Genomic DNA, 23,546 nt, shown 5'->3' on the forward strand with positions numbered 1-23,546 from the left:
TTCGAGCACTGCTAACAAGCATAAAATCTTCGCCCTTCATTACAAATAGAGGCACATTTTTTCAAGGTCTGAAACTTCCTTCAAATTTGTGTATTCAAAAATTTATATTATGCTACCCAGTAGGCAAGGGACGTAAAATGACGTCTTTTGAACGTCGTTTAAAGTTTTGGACGTCTTTTGAACGTTCAAAGACGTCTTTTTTAGGTCTCTAACCCACTGGGTAATCTGACTTTGTTAATACAGGTATAACCTACCTATTACAAAATTATTTGTGGTATCTTTTAAAAAATTATTTGGAAACTTTAATATTATTTTAAATTTTCACAATTTGACTCGGGCTTACTTTAAGGAAGTTTCGACTTCGGTGATTTGTTCGCTCTCTGAAATGCGGCCGTGACATAAAAACGCCAATTAAAATCCATTTATGTCCGTTAAGTCCGTTCCAGCTTAATTTAGAACAAGATTTACTATTCATCTTTATGGTTAACTGTAACCCATAAAATTTGTTTTTTATGAACATAGTATAATTGATATAATGAGCTGGTTAAAGCATTTGCTTATTTTGACTTTCGTTTTTGCCATTAAAATATGTTTGGTTTACTCAAACGGAACTGTTTTTACTACACCGGTTAGTAACGATCGTTTTAAAATCATTTAATTGTTTGTTTATGTATTTTTTTTATTTAGTTTTATTTATTAATAGCGATTTCATTTGCGTTTTTAAAAAAATATATTTAGTTTGTTATTGATGTTATATTTCTCATCATTTAAAAAATCTTTTTTAATCCAATACACGGTTCTTGTTTACTTTCTTTTCCTTTAGTTTTGAAAAAACCTAATGAAGTTGATTATGTTTTTTCAGGTTTTTGTAGAGTCAATAATATAAAGTATGATATACTGATAAAAAAATTATAATTTAAAATGGCAATAAATAAAGCAAAATTAGACATTTAATGGTTTTAATACTATAGTAACTACAATTAAGTTAAAGTGAATTTTCATACATCTTCGAATTACCACAATACTTTACAGGTGACACAACTAAATATTAAAAACAATAAGTTCTTGTTTAAAATGTAAAATACACATGTTTAGCTAAAGATGTATAAGAGTCTGTAATTTATTTATATATTAATTGGTTACTTTAAGAGAAATAAATATAGGTCTGTTTTTTATTTTACATTTACAAGAACAATTAGTTTTAGCTATAATATGTTTGAAAGTTTATAGTTCTATAAATTGACATCTTTTTATGAGTTTAGTATGAAGACAGATGCATAAAGCAAATCAAATATTGATGTACAATGATTAGCATTTTTAAGAAGAAGCACAGAAAGACACACACACACACAAAGTTAATTTGATAGTTAGCCATTCCAGAGAATTTTTTTTTTGTCAGTATATTTAAACGCCTCGTCCTTAAGTAAGGAAAATTTGGCGTGAAATGGCACAGAAATAAAATTAAAAAACATCAAAAATCAAGTGTCAAAATCAAAACAAACGTTATGCAAAGGAATAAAAATATTATATTCATAATTTCTAAACATAATTCCAAAGTACCATTTCTTCAAGAAAAGATAAATAAATACTTGTTTTAAACTGAGGAAAGGCTTTAGTTATTATTTTAACAATTATAGCCTTTTCTCAGTTTAAAACAAGTTAAAATTGAATGAGGCCTGACTTTAATTTAAAGAGAAATACTAAAAACTTTCAAACCTTTATTCCAAAAGGCATAAAAGCTTCCATGATTCACAATTATGCATACATAGTATGGATGTAAACATATATGTTTCTTATTTATTTGAATGCTTGCATGCAATATCTTTACATATTTATGTAAACTTTAGTATTTATATGGTCTAGTATTTGCTGAAAAAAGAAGATGATCAAATGGATGTATGGTGTGAATCTAACAAGATAGGAAAAGTAGGCATAATCTTGGACAGATTAGAAAAAAACTTTGTATCAAACAACGTTTGTTAGAGAATATTAATGTGATTTAGGTATCAGCATATAGAGAGGTAGCAGCTTCAGGAGAAAATGGTAATGGTAGAATGTAGGTGCCTTGCATATTGTTTGAATGAGCTTTAGTATAGGAAAGAAGCTGCTCTAGATTGTTTATATTAGAGAAACAGCATGAAAAAGGAAGGCTAAAGTCTGATGAGGATGACGATGATGATAATGATGATTAAGAAGATCATGATGATTTGTATATATATATATATATATATATATATATATATATATATATATATATATATATATATATATATATATATATATATATATATATATACAAATATAACATGAATTTTGAATTAAAAAATATACTTTAGCAGGCCTCGACGGGAGTATATGAGTGTTAAAGTGGAGAAAAACTCTACGAAAACAAATATGGCGAGCTATGCAAGCTGCTCCTCTAAACAGCTTCTTATGAGAGCTTTTAGTTTTAGCACAAGCATGTTTATTCATTATTTGCTTATTAAATAATTGCTTATTAAATACAAAATTTGGTTTTATATTTGTTACACGCATATGTTTGTATCGTTAATGTTGCAAGAGTATATACATAACAAGTGTCATGGTTTTCACACTAGCTATCTATTTATTATTAACAACATTACATATTTGATAAAAAATTTGACCAAGAGCTATAAAAGTTTTTAATGCTTATAAAAAATGATTTTAAAAACTATTACATCAATAAAAATTCCATAATAGAAGTGAATAATGTATTAAAGTAATTAATATATAAAATATATAACTCATTACATAAAAAAAAAGCAATTGTGCAATAATTTAAAGTGTAATAATTTTATATTTTATCCGTTAAATAATTTTATATTTTATCAATATAATTTAGAGTGTAATAATTTTGTATTTATTAGTTAGTCCAATCTAATCAAAAACATTTGCATTTCAATCAACTCTCTTTAAATTTTTTTTTTTTTTTTTTGCAATAACCGTGCCTTTTAAAAAACATTGCAGTTTATTATGCAATTAATTTTTTTTTTTAATGACTGAGTGTTTTTCATTACAATGATAATTATACTTTTGAGAGAAAAATTATACTTTTGCAAGAGCCGTAAATTGCTCCTGTAAACTAATTTTGGAGTGTGGGCTGAATCCTGTAAACTATTTTAGAAGTGTAGGCGAGAGCGAGAGCAAGAGCTAAAGCTCCTGCCTCCTGTTGAGGCCTGCATTAGGATATAGAAATGTTTATGCAGCCATGGTCACAAACCCAGCCCTGACCTGGCTATATTTTATCAAACCTGACCCTGGCCCTGGTCCCGGTCAAATTTTAACCCTGGTCGCTTCCTAATGTAAAAGACATCAATAGTTATGTTTTAACATTTTAATTTCAAAATTACAATGATATCCTTGGTACCCTGGGAATATACAAAGTGATTACTATTAATTTTTTTAAAAATGTTTTTCACCTCCCCAATCCCAGAAAGCCTACTACTGTTGAGGAGACTACTTTATTGTGGTTACAATAAAGTCAGTTGGAAAAACATGACATAAAAGCATTTGAAAAAAAAGAACCAAAAAGGAAAAAAAAAAAGACTTGCTAAAGTGGAGGCTAAGTTAAATGAGAAAAAGAAAGAGTATACAAAATGAAGCAGAATCAAAATATGTAGTTGTTAGATCACCACCTTATCTGCTAGCACTCTTGGAAAAGCTATTAAGAGAGTTGATTTAGTGAAAACTAAAATCACCCAGAGCTAAAGTTGTATAAAACTTGTAATAAACATTAATGAAATCCCTAACCTAGAAAAAAAACACAGTATTACAGCATACTTTATCTGTACAACTGGTTAATGATTTTTACCAGCATGATGATATGTCCTGCAAATTTCATTAACTTTATGCTTAAAATGAAATTTACAAGAATAAACACGTTATTTGGTACCAATAAGTCCTGGATCAGGATTAAGAAATGTTTACTATTAACTATTAAAGTTTATATCAGATGTATATTGAATAGAAAAATAATTTTCAGCTTTGAAACCTATAAGAACAATATCTAACCTTTTTGTTTAATGTCAAGTTAATAATTCAAGTCATCTATATTAGCTAAGATATGGTTTTGATCTAGAAATTAAAAAGCCTTTGTAAAAATTTAGTCTGTTACAACTACAGTTACAGAGGAGTTTGTGGAGTATAGAAGGAAAAACATCTATAAAACATATTAAGGAACTTCTTAAGTCTTTATCATTACCAGTTATTCTCTATTTTAATAACAATTCAGTTAAGAAGTTCATAAATGAAATAAGGAAATAAATTTATCAGTTAAAGACTTAATATGGCCTATAATAAGACTTAATAATAAAGACTTAATATCAGTTAAAGACTTAATATGGCCATCAGAATAGATGAACAAGCTTCATGGCACTCATTTACTCTAGTAAATATTTATTATTTAATATTTTTTGTAAACATTTCTGAAAAAAACTCAGAGGATAAGAAAATGACTGAACTAAAAAATTAATCATTGTAGTGAATATAGTATCAAAATGGAATACAGCTTTTAAATATTATTAACTAACATAGGAGATGGGCTTATGCCTTCCTCTTCCATGAGAAGCCCCCACCATGAATGAACATACACAAGATAAGATACATAAATTTGAAAAATTAATTAAAATTATAAAAGTTTAAAGCCAGTTAACAAAAGTGTTTATAGATGTTTAATCATATCCAAATTATTATAATTACTAATTAAACTGTAAATTTTTTAAATAAGTTTCATTATTATTGTATTCAATATTATGTTAAAAGCAACAATATTTGCATTAAAACATGAATTTTTTTTTTTTTACCAAATTGATATTGAATAGTGGTGATTGCTGCATTTAGATTATAATATCAAGATTATATTTTTTTTTATGTTTTATACATCTCTGTAGTTCAAATTTTTCTTTATTAATTTGAAGTTGATATTATTTCTTGATTATAATCTAAAATGTTTTTTTTTCTTTCATAAATTAATTAGAACAATTAGTTAATTAACTAATCATAACAACTGCTTATTTGCTCTTAATCTTTGATTAAAATCTTTGATTTTAGGAAAATTTATTTACTATTCTCATTTATCAAAAAATTAAAAAATTTCTGGGAATTTCAATTTTATCTTAATTGAAAAGTTTAATTTAGTTAACTTATTTCTCTTTATATAGTTATTTTTTATCTTTGTAATGTTTTATAATTTTCAAAGTTTTTTAAAGAGTATTTATTATTTAATAAATATCTTTTAATAATTTGCTCATTACTGTTTAATAATTTTAGTCGTTTACAAGGCATATGAGTAATTTGTAACTTATTTATTTTTTTAATATCTTTTTAAGCAAGTTTTATAGTTCTGACTAAAGAAAAAAAAAACAAAAAAAAAAAGATAAACAACCTTAGATCTGTTTCTCTGAATTTTATCTTATTTTGCTCCTAATTTTTAGATTTTTTGCTCCTAATTTTCAGCTTTGCTTTTAATTTCAGACTTATAATAGTAAAATTTATTACAATAAACATTTATAAATTATTTTTTTTTTAATTAATTTTTTGTTTATATTATCAAAAATAGTATGATAATGATATGCTGAACTTGAAAATTGTTTCAATTTTCTTTATAGAGTGTTGTAACAACTACACCTCATTTTAACTGTTCAATATACACATCATGTCGCACTTGTACTAATGTAAACAGTTGTTTTTGGTGCGAGCCTTCAAAAGTATGTGAAAAGTTTCCGTCAAAGCAAATTTTTCCAAGTGGATGTGCGAAAAATGAATGGTATTGGAAGCAGTGCCTTGTTCCAGGTAATTAGTTAAAAAACAAAGTTGGTTAATATTACTATGATAACTTACTTGCAGCAACAAGCAACAAAGTTGGTAATATTAATTTAATAATTTACTTACAGCAACACTTATTTTATTTTTATATGGCTTTTGTTTCATATGGCTTTTGCAGTGGTGTTTGTTAGGTTTATTTTGTTTAATTAAATGTTTGTTAAATTTATTAAGTGTTTTTTATTACTTACTTTTATTATTACTGTCGAAACAAATGATAAGAATAATGAGTAAAAATTAAAAAAATAATTTCAAAGTATAAGAAGCAAATGAAAAAATAAAAAAATAAAAAATGTTTTGAGAGAATTGAAGAGAGTTCTGGAGAGTAGTTTTTGCAAGGCAGGAAAGTTATTTGGAATACAAGCCAAAGAAGAGTTTAATTGAAAAAATGACTTTAGCAACGGAAGCCAGTGTAATTTAGATGTTTAACAATGGATTATCCTGTTTAACTGCAATGGCAGGATAAATATGGACGTTAGATTTAAAAGAAGAATTAAAAGAAAATTTTTTTGCAAATATTTTATCTTTATCCTTGGGATAGCTAATAAGATCTGACCCAGAAATTAGCGATAGAATTTTCAACTTACCCTTGTAGATGACACTTTTGAATATTTTCCTAATTTCTAATTATTAGAGATAAAAAGAGATTATGTTACTTTGAAAAGGAATGAAAGCTTCCATACCTGCCTGAATTTAGCAGGTTATGTAGTAGACGCATTTATCAGCAAGGAGAGAAAAGACATCAACCTAAAGCAGCAGTGTAGCTACAAAAAATATTTTATGTAGTATTAAATTTCTGCGTTTAACAGATTCAACCCAGGTTTTATCAATTTTTAAATAAGAAACATAAACAGACACTGTATATTTATGGTGTGGTCTTATTAACTCTTGATATAACTTAGGAGCCATATTTTGATCAATAAAAGTGAATGTCTTTTTGCATACTAAAAATTAGAGACCTAGAGACAGCTGTGTGAATATGAGTGCTCTATTTGGAGTTAGATAAAAAAATGACTCCTGAATCACTCTCTTTGGTAGAGCTTCTAAGGGATTGATTTATTATACCTTTTCACTTTTTATGCAGTTTATACAAAAATATCTTAATTTTAACATAAATTTCTTGTGAGGTAGAGAATCAAACACTTTGGTGAAATTGAGATAGATTACATCAATAAACTGGTGAAATGCTATAAAAGATGAAATATTATCAAAAGTCTTGATGAGACAGGGTGTTAGTCAGCCTGATGGCAACGGGTATAACATGGTATTCCCAATTGGTTAAAAATTCCTAAAGGTTCATAAGATCATAGTAAAAAAATAAAATAGTTAAATCAATCTCAGATTTAAACTGTCACACTAGACAAGTAAAAAATGCAATTAGTATGCATGACGAATAAATGAAGTTGATCTATTTTTTTTTAATGTGTAAAAAAGAGTTGTTGTTAAAAAGCAAGATCATTCAAAAGTTAAAAAAAACTTTTTTTTTTAATTTTTATTTGACATAACTTATTCTCTAAATAAGATTTTTCAATATGTTTAATAAATTATTTTTTTAATTTATTTTTATTATTTAAAAACCCATTATTTACATTTTTACTGTTTATCTTAAGTTAGGGATGTTACAAAGATCTTAACATATTAATAACAATTATACTTTAATATAAGTTAGTAACTTTTTTTTATTAAAAAAATGAATTATACTTTTGGTAAAATAAATTACCTGGTGAAGTAAACCGAAAATAACAACAACAAAAATCAAAAATCAAACTTGCAATGAAACGCATTATTTATGTTATATTTGCATTAAACATAAAAGAAGGTAATTCAAAATTATATTAATATTATTACTTATTAAACAATATTTATAAATACAAAAATTAATTTTTTTTTTAAATTTACAAATACAAAATTTACGTAAATTTTGTATTTGAAAAAAAAAAATAGTTTTTGTATTAAAATATATTTTTTTACTTAAATACCTAGTATACTAGATATTTAAATGTGCTGATTAAATTTAGTTGCTGCCCTCGTATGGTGAAAGAATCTCACCCTGCCCCTTAAGTGTTTTTGTTACTCATTTAAATCAAATTAACTAAAGTAGCATATTGCAACAAAAGTTCTTTTAACAAACATGCTATTTGATGGAAGTTGGAGAGCCTACCAAGTTTCTAAATTAAAAGTTATGTTTATATTTTTTTCCAGTGAGCAAATTTAGGTTTTGCGTTTTTTGTAAAATCAAGACCCGATTTATTTAAATTTTTCTTAACCATTTATACTCATTTTCTTATAAAAATTTGCGATAGATTAGGTTTATATATATTATATATTAAATAATTCTTCTTAATAGATTATAGCAAAATTTGTTATAACTTATACATTATTATACTTTTTGTTATAACTTATACATTATTAAAAATTCAATATTCAAGCACTTATTATATGCAGGTCAGGATTTTATAAAAAAAAACAACATGAATTTGCTCACTGAAAAAAAGTTTCACCCTAAAAGTTAACAAGCATTCAAAAACTTTCTAATTTAAAACCTATCGATTTAAATAATTTTTTTACCTTTTAAATTTATTTAATGATAAAAATTATAATATAAAATTAGATGAACAAAAATATATCTATGTAAAAAAGTTTTAGTTAAGTATTTTAAAATTTTTATTTTTAAAATAAAAGTATTTAGAAACTTAAATATTCAAACACTTTTCATGTAATTATGGTTGCCAGGTGTCTGGCTTTTATGGAAGAGAATACAGTGCCAAAACTGTAAAAATAAATTTTTTTACTGTGTTCTCCTTTGTATAAGCCAGACATCTGGCAACCCTACATATAATGTATACTGTTTTTATTGACAGTCGTTAATTAAAAAGTTGTTTTAGCTATTTGAAAAGTTACATTACAAGGATTAGGAAATCATGAAAAATGTTTTGTTAAAAATTAAATACTTTTTAGCATTTTTTTTAACATTTTTAATTTAAAAATAAAAATGAAAGTAGACAATATATGTAACTATGTATAGACCTTTTAAAACTGTATTTAAAAGCGATGTATGCAATTAAAATAGATCAAAGTTTCAATGAATTAATTTAATAATCCATTCGTTAAAACATTAATTGCAAATAATTGTCTTTTGTTCTTGTTTTCTCTACTATATTAAGCAAAGAAGACCGATTTAAAAATGAAAACTTAGAAGATTGCTCAGAATGAATTAATTGAATAATAATAATGAAACATTTATAAAATAGAAAAATATTCTTGCTATGAATATAACCCAGCCATGGAATTTTATAGAACAATAATAGAACAATATTCCTGCTATGAATATACCTGGCTCTTTGGTGTGCTACTGGCTCAAAGACTGTCACAAAGAAAATCATAAAAAGAATCCCAGTCAACTTTAAGGTAGTAGTAAGTAGTGCATTGGTAGAGTGAGTCCAAAGAAGGAAATCTACCAGCTGGCCTCAATATCATTAAACTGAGTTTTAGAGCTGTACCCTCATATTTCCATCTACCATCCAATTGATTGGCAAAAAAATCAATCTTTCAAATCTCAATATACTCAACAACAGCATATAATATATGGTAATTAACACTACATTAAAGCAGCTTATTTACACAAATAGAAATAACTTATTGTTTTATTGTTACTCGTTAGAGAACTCATTTTATTGTTATTTTATTATTACTTGTTTTATTATGTTTCAAATTTAAATTTATGATATTATTGGGATGTCCTTAAATAAAAGAATTTATTTAAAAGCTGTTAATTGCCTGATGAACTTATGCTAATTTGTTAAGATTTCAGCAACCAAAAACTCTTAAATAAAACCAAATGATAAAATGAGGACCTATATTTATATATTTTTATATATTGCAGATTGAAGACTTTTTTAAGACCTAAAAATAACTTATATTTAATCTGTTGATTAAATATAAGTTATAGATTTAAATTTTAAATTTATTTTAAGCCTTATCATGTATCTTACTATATGATTATTAACACTTTTTCACTTTTAAAATTGAAAAAAATAATTACTTAAAAATTTTATTTCTCTAAAAATCTTATTTCTATTTTTTTGAGCTTCAGATGTCTTTTTATAATTTAAATTTAGCTTTTGTATGTTAGGTTGTACAGTTGTAGCCAAAAACTGTTGTTCAGCCACAATAGGAAAATATTTTATATGTTCTATATACATTTAAGTCATAATGATGCCGAAGTCTGCTTGTAATGTAATCCAACAGATCGAGTCAGCAGATTTTATCTGGTAAATCCTGTGGAACACCATTTTAGCTGGTAAATCCAGCAGATTTTATCCTGGTAAATACTGTGGAACACCAAAATTTACCTCTCCAAAAACCAACAATATGATATGCTGTTTGGCTGCGAAAGGCATATTGGTTTTAGACTCACAAGTTCTTACTCAAATGCTTCTTAATGTGAATCTTAGTTAATGCCTGCACAGTTTCAAAGGCGCCTTTCTATAGATTTTTATTTTAATTTTCGATCACACCATACCGCTTAAAGCCTCACAATTCTCTAGAAAGTATTTGTGATTGCCTTATATTTTTGCAAAAAGCACAAAGATTGGACTGTTAACTGTTGTAGCAAACTATTATGTTCCAGATAAAGTTTTGCTCGAAGATGATAACACTTTTTACAATAATGTTACTATAAGTTTTTTAAGAACAATTTGTCTAATTGGTTTACAATTTAGAAAGTTTGATGTTTTTATGCCCTTTATGGCAACTTGCCCTAAACTGCATGAAAGATGTTTGTGAATAATATTTTTACTCTGTTGTCAGGCAATTCACTATTTTAAACTTCATTCCTTGAGTAATATCATGAGCAAATTTTAAGCAGAACCCGACCTTACTAGCAGATCTTTTCTAAAAGTTCAAAAAGAGGCTGTTCTAAAAGTTTAAAAAGAGGCTGTTCTAAAAATTCAATGAGCTTATACAAAGTACTAAAACATGGTTTATACTATGACTTCTTTATTCTTTTATGTTCATGTATGTTGTTCTAATTATGTATGTGTTTGCTAAACATAAGTTTTTTGCCATAAATAATGAGTGGTTAGATCTTTTAGACCAACTATATTATATTCCTTCGTATCACTATGTGACAATCTGTTACAAACCTATTCAATGCTCAAATCCAGTGTAAGCATTATAATTCATTATAAATCATTGCAACATTACTGTTACATACTGTTCTATGAATTTTAGTTACATTTTATCCAAACAGGTGGCATTAGTAGTTAAAAAGTTGATTTGACATTAACTTTTTGCAAACTTTGCACGGATGACTGTGGTCTGTGATATTGCGATACGAAGGGGTATAATACAACTACTGCATAATTTTATTGAAGCTAAAAGTTAGTTTCAAAATACTTCAAAAACTTTTATAAATGTTTTAAATCTTTAACTTAATTTTGATTCTCTATTAATAATATTATTCTTAGGATATATCCTTATGATTGTTGTTCCATCATTGGCATTCATCGTTCTTTTGTCTTGTGGATGTTTTATTTATTGTAAGTTTTTTTTTTTATCTTTTTTTTTTTACTTCATGTAGTAGTCGGTTTGAATAACACTGTTACTCTATATTACATAACACTGTTACTATCAATAACATAACATTGTTACTATCAATAACACAACACTGTTACAATCAATAACATAGCGCTGTTACTATCAATAACACAACACTCTTACTATTAATAACATTACACTGTTACTATCAATAACATAACGCTGTTACTATTAATAACATTATACTGTTACTATCAATAAAATTATACTGTGACTATCAATAACACAACACTCTTACTATCAATAACACAACATTGCTACTATCAATAACACAACACTGTTACTATCAATAACATAACACTGTTACTATCAATAATACATTACTGTTACTATCAATAACATAGCGCTGTTACTATCAATAACACAACACTCTTACTATTAATAACATTACACTGTTACTATCAATAACATAACGCTGTTACTATTAATAACATTACACTGTTACTATCAATAAAATTACACTGTGACTATCAATAACACAACACTCTTACTATCAATAACACAACATTGCTACTATCAATAACACAACACTGTTACTATCAATAGCATAACACTGTTACTATTAATAATACATTACTGTTACTATTAATAACATAGCGCTGTTACTATCAATAACACAACACTCTTACTATTAATAACATTACACTGTTACTATCAATAACATAGCGCTGTTACTATTAATAACATTACACTGTTACTATCAATAAAATTACAGTGTGACTATCAATAACACAACACTCTTACTATCAATAACACAACATTGTTACTATCAATAACACAACACTGTTACTATCAATAGCATAACACTGTTACTATCAATAATACATTACTGTTACTATCAATAACATAAGTATTTATTAATAATTGTTATTATAAGAACTATTATCTTTTTTAATTTCAAGTATTGTTTATCTTAAAAAAAAACTTCAAGCATTATTTGTCTCAATAAAAAAAGTTGTTTTAGGTAAATGTTGTCGAAAATCCAACACGAGCTGGAAAAAAGAGGAAGACAAACTTACACAGAAGAAAAAAGAACAGCAGGTAAAAGCTGAAGAACGCAAAGCTGAGCGTAAAGAGCGATCAGATGCACTTCGAATGAAATATGGACTTCTTAAATCAGATGATGAAGATCCTTTGTTGAATTAAAGAAGATTCTTATAAGGAAGTTTAGTTGATGCATTTGGTAATGGTTTCTTTTTTTTTTTCTTTCTTTCTTGTATTCTCTCTTCTTGATTGCTTATGTCATTTTATTTAAAATTAGCAAGTGTGTCAATCTAGCTTAAAAACGGTGTAAATAAATGTTACATAAGTCATTTTTTATTTAACTAAAGAAATTATAATAATGCTTTTTATTTACCATTATTATAATTTTTTTTCCTTTGTTACGTAAAACGTTTTTTTTTTTTTTGAATAATGAACGTTGTTCATTATTTAAAGTGGCACTATTTATTTATTTCATGCACAATTAGTTATAAATTTTTCCTGTGAAAATTAGTTTTTGGCTTTATAAAATAAAGCCACAAACCACGCCTAAAACAAGTCACAAAAAGCAAGGTTTTTGCGACTTTGTTTTGTTTTCCAAAATTATTAATTTAAAAAGTACGATAAACGAGTATATAAAGGTGGCGAAATGCGTTCTGCTAAATGTCTGTCTGAACAAAAAGTTTGATTAAATAATCAATACCTTAACCTTTATTTGAAAGTTCTTAACAAACTACTTTATTCAAAAGCACGTTTTTATGAATCTTATATAAAATATCATTTTCTTTTATGTTTTAATTTACTTTATATATAGTTTAAGTTTATTTTTGCAATGTTAAAAACATTATGTAAAGGTTGTAAAATATGAAAACAATTTATTAGGTTTGTAACAATGTTGTACTTTTTTCAATGATGGATTTTACTCTTTTTAACAAAAACACTATCTTTTTTTAACTATAATTTTGTGTTGTCTTAATGTAAATTTTATGTAATTTATTTTATTAATTATTTGGCTATTGAAATTTTGTAAATAACTTGATTTCAAAAATTCAATTATTTCAAAAAATGAATTACTTATTTTAAAGAAAAGTAAAATGCGTTGATGTATGTTTTCTTAACTAAATGTCTTTTTTTACTGATTAGTTAACAATATTTTTACAAAAATCAAAGACACGTTGGCCATAGTGGCAGGTTGGTACAGTTAAGTTTATTCAAAGGCTAGGCGTTTTAAAAGCTGAGAATCAAAGTAACTGTTGGTAATACGCCAACCCTCTTTTCTAAAAAGTTCATGCTTTTAGGTTTTCAGCAAATATTTTAATGTATATAATTACACATTTTTAATTGATCGTTCATGAAAAATTTGTCTATGGGGAAGGTGTTGTACTTTAGGATAAACTGTTTCTAGTGTTGAACAACTTTTGTCGTTTATTTTTTTAAATAATAGAAATTCTTAAATGTTGGCAATGTTTACTCAATAGAAAAACATATAATATAATTCATACTAATTTACATTTTTTTAAAGATATTAATATTTGGTTACACATTTTATGACATAAAGTTAAGTATTTTTTCAGTGGCGTAGCTACCATATAGCAAGAGTATGCAATGCCTAGAGGCCCACACAGACTGGGGGCCTTTTGCCAGGGGCCCTTTCCCCTATGTTACTTCGCTTTTTTTAGAAAATTACGTCAAAATTGGATTTAAGTGATCAAACGGACGTTGATACTATAGCCGCTGCATCTTGCTAAAATAAGATTATAAATTATTGACATCCCTAACCGTATCTCGTTAATAACTTTTAATCAAAACTTTTTGCACTTACATTTTAATAGTTTTTGCATATCCTGTTTGATCATTTGTAGACAGATTTTGTAAATTATAAAAAAATAATTGTATCTAATAATTGTATCTTAAATATGGATGGTTTAAAAAAATCAAAAACGATAAGTGGAGCATATAAAAAAATCTTAAAAGACAAAAAGAAGAAGAATTGAAAAACTTGATTTCTTTTGCACAGAAAGAAAAGACAGTGCTGCAAATATGTCAACGGCAGAAAACAAGCGGGGGCATGATGATGACATCGAATCAGCATATGTTTTAGAAGAGAGTCAAGAGACAAATAGGAAAAAATTAACAGAAGTGCAAAGAGTCGATATTATTCAAACAGAAAGAGATGATTTAATTATTACAACGGATCTTGGACAATATCAAAATAAAAACATTTTTGATGAAAAAAAGAGATCAATATTAAATTGTTCATCCCATAGACCAAAAAAACCGTTTCCTAAATTTACTGCCCAACAAAATAGATGTTTTAGTGAAACTTATTATTGTTCTATGGCAAAATATGGTCCTATACCACGCATGTGACTCTGCTATTTAGTGAGTCCAAATAATCGTATTTTTACGTTATCCGGGTAATCGAGTATTTATTTTTTTAATTACCCGGGTATCCGGGTAAAGGAAAAAAAATTTACCCACACCATGTTGTGTTAATTAAATTTAAAATAAAATGCCACAATTTTAGTTTTAAATCTATTTTTTATTTAAAAAATAATACTTTAAAAATACAAGTTTGTCAACCGTTTCCATTTTCAACTGATTTCGGGTTTTTGTGACAAAAGCTGAAGCTACCGAAAACACTCTTTCACTTACTATTGACGTTGGTTGTATTGTCAATAATGCTGTAAAAAGTTTTCCAATAGAGTCACCTCGTTTTGAACAATCTTTCTCCCACAACTTCATTTCTTTTTTTAATGTGGATTTTCTCTCATTATTTTCTTTCGGAACAGTCATAATTAATTCAATTGTTTTTTGGAGTTCATCATAATTTGAACCCAAACCATTATTTGAAATTATTTCTTCATTTTCAATTGTTAACTCTGTATCCATCTGTGTGTTTGCAGGATCTTCATTGAACAGCCTTTTGAAGGTTTCTTTAGCCAATAAATGAATAGAACTTTTTTTTAAATAAGTAAAAAGGCAGGTAATCTCTGGTTTAGGATAATTTCCAGATTGTAAAAAACGCAAGAGTGATACAACATCCTCATTTCGTCTTTCTTTAATTCTTTTCTTCAAAGCAGTGAACATTTCCATGGCTAACTGCGTATTTGTTTCTTTTAGTTTGTTTAGCAAAAAAATGCATACTCCTTCAGCTTTTAAAAGATTATTATTATCTTTACTGAGCTCTTTAACAGCAAGCTCAACCGGTTGTAAAACATGTGATATTTCTTCTAAAACTTTGATATTTTTTTGTGAACATTTTTGCTGACCTAATTCCATTAGAGCCTTTTGTTTACAATCGTATATTTTTATGAAACGATTTACCATTGGTATTATTGAGTTTTATCTTGTTTTGCAATCGAGTAGCAATCGTAACTTTTTGCCTTCTTGATCTATTATATGCTTTTCAAGAACACTGCTTCGAACTGAAAAATATTTGAAAAATTTAATAATTTTTCGTGTTTCATCAAGAATTTTGCCAATGTCTTCACGAAAGATTGGTAATTGTCTAACTAAATCATTTTGGAAATTTAAGTTACCATCAAAAGCAAATGCATCAGCTACCTCATCATTTTGTTCGGTAGTTTCAACACAATCATCATCTGCTAAATTTTCATCATATTCTAAATTCTCATCATCTTGGAAATTTGTATCAATTACCGCATCATCATTCGTAATTAAACTCCCACTTTTTTTATAAAATACATCAAGTACAGCAAGATGTATAGCATGGTTGTAGCATAACTGAGAAAACGGTAAAATATTTTTCCCATATTTTACCATGACTGATGCTCCATCATGTGTGGATCCGACGATATCATTATCCGTTTCAATTCCATAATCTTTAAGTTTTGCTTTAACCAAATCGATAGTGGCATTTGAATCACAAGAACCTATTATTGCAGATAGACCCAAGACTACAGGTGGCTTTGTTGCTGAATGAAGAGTGATATTCATGAACCTTCTAACGTTTATATCACTCCATTCATCGACAGTAATACTGAATCTCCTTCCAGATTTTTTTTGCTCTAATAACGACGCCATTAATTCTTCTTTTTTTCTTTATAAAAATCCATTATATATTTCATTACCGTTGTTTCACTTTTTGGCATTTTATAATTACGACATGCTACGAAACCCCTAATGGCTTCAGATGAAGTAATTCCTTTGATGCTAAATCCATCTTTTGTCGCACATTTCGCCAATATTTCATTCAATGATTCTCGACTTATGAAATTTATTATTCCATTTCCAACTGATTTTGTGTTTTTCGAAGAAGACGCATCAGTTTCATTTGTGTCGCCCAAATTTCTTTTTTGTAAAGATATGCTATGTAATTTTAAATGATTAATCATTCCAGTAGTATTAGATCCCGGACGTTGAATTATAGATTTGCATATGTTACAAACTGACTCACAAAAGTCACATCATAAAAATTGAAAATTGAAATTTATACGTATTTAAATATGCATTTATTACTTGAAATTTAGTACATTTTACTCAAAACACTTCAATTACCAAAGACAGCTATATATATTAGAAAATTAAGTATTTATTTTATTTATTTCACAATTTTTTTTTAAAATATTTCACTTTCTTGCAAATTTTACGTCGTACAACTTCAAATTACAAATGTTACTTATTTTATGTAACTTAGTTAAAAAAAAACTTTTGAAACTTAGATAAAAATCAACGGTTGCTAAGCAACTTTATTATAGAAGTAAAAGAAGAAAAAACGGTAGAATACCGATACTCGATTGATTAATAGTTAAATGAATGTGCAATATTTACATTTTTTTGTTTAAATATTATACTCGATACTCGAAAAAAATATTCCGAGTAGTCGACTACTCGGAACTTGCTTATAAAGTATCAATTACTCGGGTACTCGGGTAATCGATAATCGTAATTGGATTCCCTACTGCTATTCCACTGTTTTGGACGCTGCATATTGTGAACTTTGCTGGCTGTTCTCAAAAACCAATAGTCAATGGCGTTCTGGTATAAAAGATTGAAAAATTTGTCCACACGCATAAAAACACATAGTTGTTCCCAACAACACATTAAAGCATGTGCAGTACACGAAATGTGGAAAAAAAAAATGAAACCATCGATAAAAATGCTGAAGAACAAATACGATATAAGGCCTCTTTTTGGAAGATGGTTTTGGAACGTTTAATACGTATAACACATAAGCTATCTAAAAATTCGAGAAGAATTTTTGGACAACTATAATGGAAATTTTCACAACCTTGAGTTCAATTACTTGCCAATTATGATGATGTTATGAAGCAGAGACTAGACATGCCATCCGGTTCAATTAAATATTTAAATCCAACAATTCAGAATGAGCTAATAGAATGTTTGGGAGAAAAACTGTTAAAGAAATTGACATCTAAGATTAATGCAACAACATGTCCACATTATTCGAAACAATAATGAACTACCAACAAATTTCAAAATTAGTGATGCTTTTCTAGGATTTTATGAATTAAAGGACCATTCAGCAGAAGGTAAGACTGATCAGGTAATGCAGATTCTGAAGGAAATGAATATTTTCATAGAAAAATGTTACAGGCAAGGTAGCGATCGGACTAATATCATGGGTGGTGTGGACAATGTTGTACCAACAAGAATTGGAAAAAAGGATCCAACCAAATGCAGAGTATGTGCATTGTGCCAGTCACAATCTCAATTTGGTAATTAATGGCTGCGTTAATGGCTGCCGTCAAGTATCGTCATACTTTGCCACTCTTCAGAATATATATGTATTTTTTGGAAACAGCGTAAAGTGGTGGGATCTTCTACCTTCATTCACTGGCGAGTCAGAGAGTTCCTTAAAAATGCTGAACCCGACTCGCTGGTCCGGTAGATTACAGTTTCTAATAGCTGTTAAACTTCGCTATATTGATATATTGAAAGCTTTGACTGAAATCAATATGGAGAATAAGAGAGACGAGGCTATCCAAATACAAAAAAAGATGGCGACATTTGAATTTGTTTTTATCAGTGTATTTTTATATAAGATGATGCGCGAAATCAGTTATGCATCCAAAACGCTTCAGAAAAAAGACATTAACTTAGAAGAAGCTGTTCTTATATTAAATCGAGTCAGTTAAAATATTCAAGACTTCAGACAATCGTATGAACAACTGAAATTAGAAGCTGAAGAACAAGTCAAAAAGTGGGGAATCGACACTAAATTTCAAGAAAAAAGACAACCATGCTAAAAAACGAAAACATTTTGATGAGTTGGCCTCAGGTTATCGCGTTGATGACAAAGAACAATTATTCAAAGTTGATGTATTTTATTTTGTTTTGGACAAAATAAATGCTCCGATTATGCAGCGTTTTATAGGGATGCAAACAATTATAAACTGTTTTGGATTTCTTGAAAACTTTTTTAGTTTACCAGAAGCAGAGCTTTTAAAGTTATGCGCCAACCTCAAAAACAAATACTCAGAAGTGATATCCTCTGAGTTTCAAATTCAGTTTCTACGCAATTTCTCTTATAAAAAAAGAATTAAATGAAAAAATGTCAATAAAAACTTTTTCAGAATTGCTTCTCACAAAGTACAACTGCTTAGAAAGTGAATTTTCTGAAGTCTTTACTGCTTTCATGTTGTTCTTTACACTTTCAGTTACAGTAACCACTGTTGAATGGTTATTTAGCAAATTGAAAATTATAAATGATTACAAAAGAAATTCTATTGGCCAAAGCAGGATTCGGAATCTTGCAATACTAGTTATTGAACATAAAGATGGCAGCAAAACTATATTATACAGATCTTGTCAGAGATTTTGCAAACGCAAAAGGGAGAAAGAAGAACTTTTAATTAACAATATTCTAAACTTGTTACTTTTAAGTTCTAATATTGTATTTTCATGAACGGCTAGCTCACAAACTTTTCAGCGCATAAAGTCATTTATTTTTAATTTTAATTTGTTAATTTGTTAAAAATTTTTATTGATTTTCAACAAGAAGCAAATGTAAAACTACGAATACAAAATTGCGAACGCAATATATATATATATATATATATATATATATACACATATATATTAGGGTGGCTCTTAAAACAACATTTTTGAAAAAAAACCTGTTCCTACCCCTTTACTTTGTTCTATATAATACTAAAACACTAGGTTTAAATATTTTTTGAACAAAAAATTATTTTAGGGGTAGCTCAAGACCCTTAAAAATTTGACTGGTCCCTAAAATTTTGAAAATAAAAGTTCTTCTAAAGTATGTCAACCTGGTACTCAAAAGAAGCGAAATTATATAAAAACTTTAAAAATAAAAAATCAATTTACAAAAAAATAACTTTTTTCCTAAATAAATGCATAAAAACTGTTGTTTTTAAGGGGGCTCACCCCTGTCAAAATAGCAAAAAAATAATTTCTTTTGAAATTTTTGGTTTTTCATGTTTCAAGTGTAAAAATTAACAAGGAATCTGATTCTGAATTAAAATTTTCAAAAAAGAACACATAAGTATGTCTATTTCTTGATTATTTGATCATAGTAAAAAATAACCTTCTTAGCAACGTCTATTAAGCCACTGTCTAAACATTTTTTTCCAAATCATATTGGCTCACTTTGGGATTTATGTAAGCCATAAATATAAACATAAATCCGAAAAAATTATTCAATTTGGAGCTATAATCATTTTGGGAAATCATTTTAAAGTTTTTAGCTATTGGTGTGTTTTTTTCAAATATTTAAAAGAATTTAATATTTTGAAAAACCTTATTTTTCAAAAATATCTGCGACGGAAACTTTTTACATGTCACGCCTCGTTTTCACAATGTTTTATGAAATCTCATTGGCTAACGCGATGTGAAAACGAGGCAGAGTTTGTAAAAAGTTTCCGTCGCAGATATTTATGAAATATAATATCGTTTTTTATGAACCGATTTTCAAGTATTCAAGTCGATTGAAACTAAAGTTTCTTTAAAACTATCGATGTTGGAATATTATTGGGGCTAGAGTCTAAAAAATGGGTGTATGACACTCCTCCCCGAACAATGAACTTATTAAAGCTAGTGAGCTTTTAATAATAATATTATTCGGCAATGATCAGAGATCAAGTACCTATTTTTTTTTGTTTTTAAGTTAGCTAAAGTCATTACCCCACACCCTTATTTACTATCTGTTTGCGCTAGCTCTGGTTAGGTCTTTTGAGTTTACATAGGTATTTATATAAATAACACCCTTGCTTCAACGTTTTTATAGACCATTAACAATAAAAGTAACACCAAGCTTGAAGTTATAATACATTTTAGGAATGCCTTTTCATAAAAGAGAACATTAAACTCACATTTATATACATTAAATACAATATATTACATTTGTAACAAGTTTGTAAAATTGTTGTAAAAACAAGTTTGTAAAATTACTCTGAGATAATTACACGATATTCTGACTTTTTCACGTTTCTCTTGTTTTCGGCTCTGCTTTGGTTTTTAGCCAGAATGAAGTTATGTCTCTTTACCCGCCCATAAATCTTTTTATAAGCTTCAGATGTGAGTTTTACAGCTCTTTCCACCGACTGAGAATTGTTTGGCAAATCAGTTAGAGAAAGTTTATTGCCGGTTTGAATAGCTTGTAGTAATTCATTTGAAGATACAAAAGTTGATGTAGGAGGTTCAATTTGTATTGAAGAAACCTCATTTAAGTCGGTCTAAACATCAGCATTGAAGTTCAAGGTCATAACTGTCTTAGCTTTGATTTTAGGTTTGAAATCTGGATTTGTTTCCCTGGATAATCTAATCTTCATTTGATTAAGAGCACGGTCTCTTACAACTTTTTCATCGTCTAGCAGCATAGCATAAAGAAAGTTTTCTTGACAGCAGCAGTAGGAGTTACCCTGAAGATTTTTCAATACAATAATTTGAATTCTGCTATCCTGTTTCTTGACTAATTGAATTGTTTTATGGAGAAGCCTTGGTGCATCTTTGTAATGCGCTAAACTTTTAACGGCAAACCACATAGGACAGTAAACTTGTATTATGTACTTTGTTATGCAGTTTAATTCATGTGTAGGTATCTCGGTTCTTGTATAAACCATCATAATTCTCAAAGCAAGAGTTAACCAGCGTGCATGACAGACTGGACCAGGTTTTCTGTTAGCATACTTGACAGAAATGGAACCTTTAGCTATTCCAGTGCAATACTCATAAAGTTTACGCTGGTCCGTACTCAGATCGCCAACAATGTTGGGCTTTACATATAACTCTATCTCGGAATCAATAGGAACAAACTGAACCAATGGTTTTTCATGCATGAATGTATCAGACGCTTGTTCACCAATAGCGCCCTTATACTTTTTAGGATCATTAGTTTTTCCATCTATTTCAGATATAACATGACGAAGAGGTAGCTCACCCTGGTGAAGTAAACAACCAACTAAATGAATGCTACGATTCAAAAGCTTTTTTAATTTGACAACTAAACCATTATCTACGCCTGTGCTAGAACTTGTATTGTCAAGAACAATCGCTTCCAAGCTTTTAATACTATCATATTCAGAAAGCACATTTAACGTTGCTGAAGCCATAGTACTACCTTTACCATTTTCTATTATAGTATGAGTTAGATAATTTCCAGAGAAAGGGTCATTTTCACAAGTAAAAGTGAGGTGATGTTCATCTTTGGTAGTTCGATAAAAGAAAGGGTCCCCATTACTCTTGTATTTCATCACATAAACTAATGAATTTTTGTCTTTCTTGCTATCAACACCAATTACTTTTATTTGTGAAACTTCTTGACGATGCTTTGTGTCAATTGAATTAGCCACTCGTACCTTTCACAAAAAATCTTATATTCCGTTACTATCTGAGATTTTTTACTCTCAGTTACTATTCCGTAGTCAATTAACACAGCTGTTGCTATTGCAGCTGCAGCAGCATCACTTACTTCATACCTTATTGCAGCCTTGGCTAAATTAGATAAGTCTGTGTAATTTCTATCACTTATGATTTGCTCCTCAAATTCTTCACTTTCAGCTGTATCTAAACGTGAAGATCCAGCTCTAAAATTACCGTCTGACTCGAGTTTTGATGTTCTTTGAAGACTTCTCTGTCTAATTAGCTCTGTAGTGGCCTCTTTTTCCTGTCTAATATACATTTTGGTAACCCTAGTTGCCTCCACTTGGTCCACGTTGCCTAACTGCCAACTTCCTTTGGTCCTATCTTGCATCTTTGATCCTTTAAATATTCTCTTTCCAGAACGGGGACCTAAAATAAGTCAAGTATTTTAAAATTTAAAAGTATTAAAATTTAAAGCGAATAAATTGAATCAAATTTCATGATCACTAATCATTTGACTATAACTTCGTAAATAAGCAGTAAATACTAAAATGACTTGCGGCTCTTTTTTATCCAACCCTCCATATTTATCAATTCTAACAGTAAATGTTGATAAAAATTGCATGATATACCTTTCTGCTTTCCTCACAGAGACAAACTATGTGTTTCATTGTGCAGTCGCTTTTCCGACAGCCGATTTGTCTAAATGTATATTACTTTACTATAAAATCAAGACAATATAGAAATTATTTGTTATGTAGGCTTACATTCTTCAGTTTATGGATAAAGACTTTACCTTAATACCTTAGTAGAAGGCGAGGGAAATAGGATAGTAAATTTTCATCAACCCTTATAAACTCTTTTTCACTTAACATTAAACAAATTGTACTAAGAAATGTTTACAAATATATATTTACCTATCTTTACAGCCATCAATAATTGGGAGAGCGCACCGGCAAGCAGACAAATCAAACAACGTTTCCAGTTTCTTTTCTAGCCAGCTTATACTGGACTTATGGTTTTTAGATTGAATTCGCTCTGCAGATAATACTTTTTTAAATGTTCTGGATATTTTATTTTTTAATGGTTTATCTTTTATCAGAGGTAGATTTGGATTAACTCTATACCAAAGTTTTTGCAAGTCACTATTGACTTTTGTCACGATTGATACAGAGTCAATTTTCTGTCCATTAAATAATTCTTTCTCAATCTTGTAACCGTATTGAATGAGCTGTTTGTAAGTTGGTAGATCACTCACGGGTAAATCAGAAGCTTTTCCAGCTAATCTGCCACTATTAATACGAGTTTTGTTTAAA

At 28.1% G+C, this 23,546-nt stretch overlaps 1 protein-coding gene across 1 annotated transcript; it reads left to right on the forward strand.

Moving 5' to 3' along the window:
* Positions 1 to 431: 431 nt before the first annotated feature.
* Positions 432 to 13,525, forward strand: LOC105848615 (pituitary tumor-transforming gene 1 protein-interacting protein). The gene is made up of 4 exons (XM_065815072.1): positions 432 to 628; positions 5,628 to 5,811; positions 11,310 to 11,381; positions 12,404 to 13,525. Exons 1-4 carry the CDS (start codon positions 536 to 538, stop codon positions 12,583 to 12,585), a joined length of 531 nt encoding a protein of 176 aa, XP_065671144.1. The 5' UTR covers positions 432 to 535; the 3' UTR covers positions 12,586 to 13,525.
* The last annotated feature ends 10,021 nt before the right edge of the window (positions 13,526 to 23,546 follow it).

This window comes from Hydra vulgaris, chromosome 13 (assembly GCF_038396675.1).
Source record: "Hydra vulgaris chromosome 13, alternate assembly HydraT2T_AEP".
In the NCBI taxonomy this organism is placed as follows: Eukaryota; Metazoa; Cnidaria; class Hydrozoa; order Anthoathecata; family Hydridae; genus Hydra; species Hydra vulgaris.

What these genes read in the sequence shown, in the direction of transcription:
- LOC105848615 (XM_065815072.1), top strand. Translation starts at nt 536, where the DNA reads ATGAGCTGGTTAAAGCATTTGCTTATTTTGACTTTCGTTTTTGCCATT. An exon ending in GAACTGTTTTTACTACACCG is followed by an intron (nt 629 to 5,627) that starts GTTAGTAACGAT and finishes TTTTCTTTATAG; the next exon opens with AGTGTTGTAACAACTACACC. An exon ending in TTGTGGATGTTTTATTTATT is followed by an intron (nt 11,382 to 12,403) that starts GTAAGTTTTTTT and finishes AAGTTGTTTTAG; the next exon opens with GTAAATGTTGTCGAAAATCC.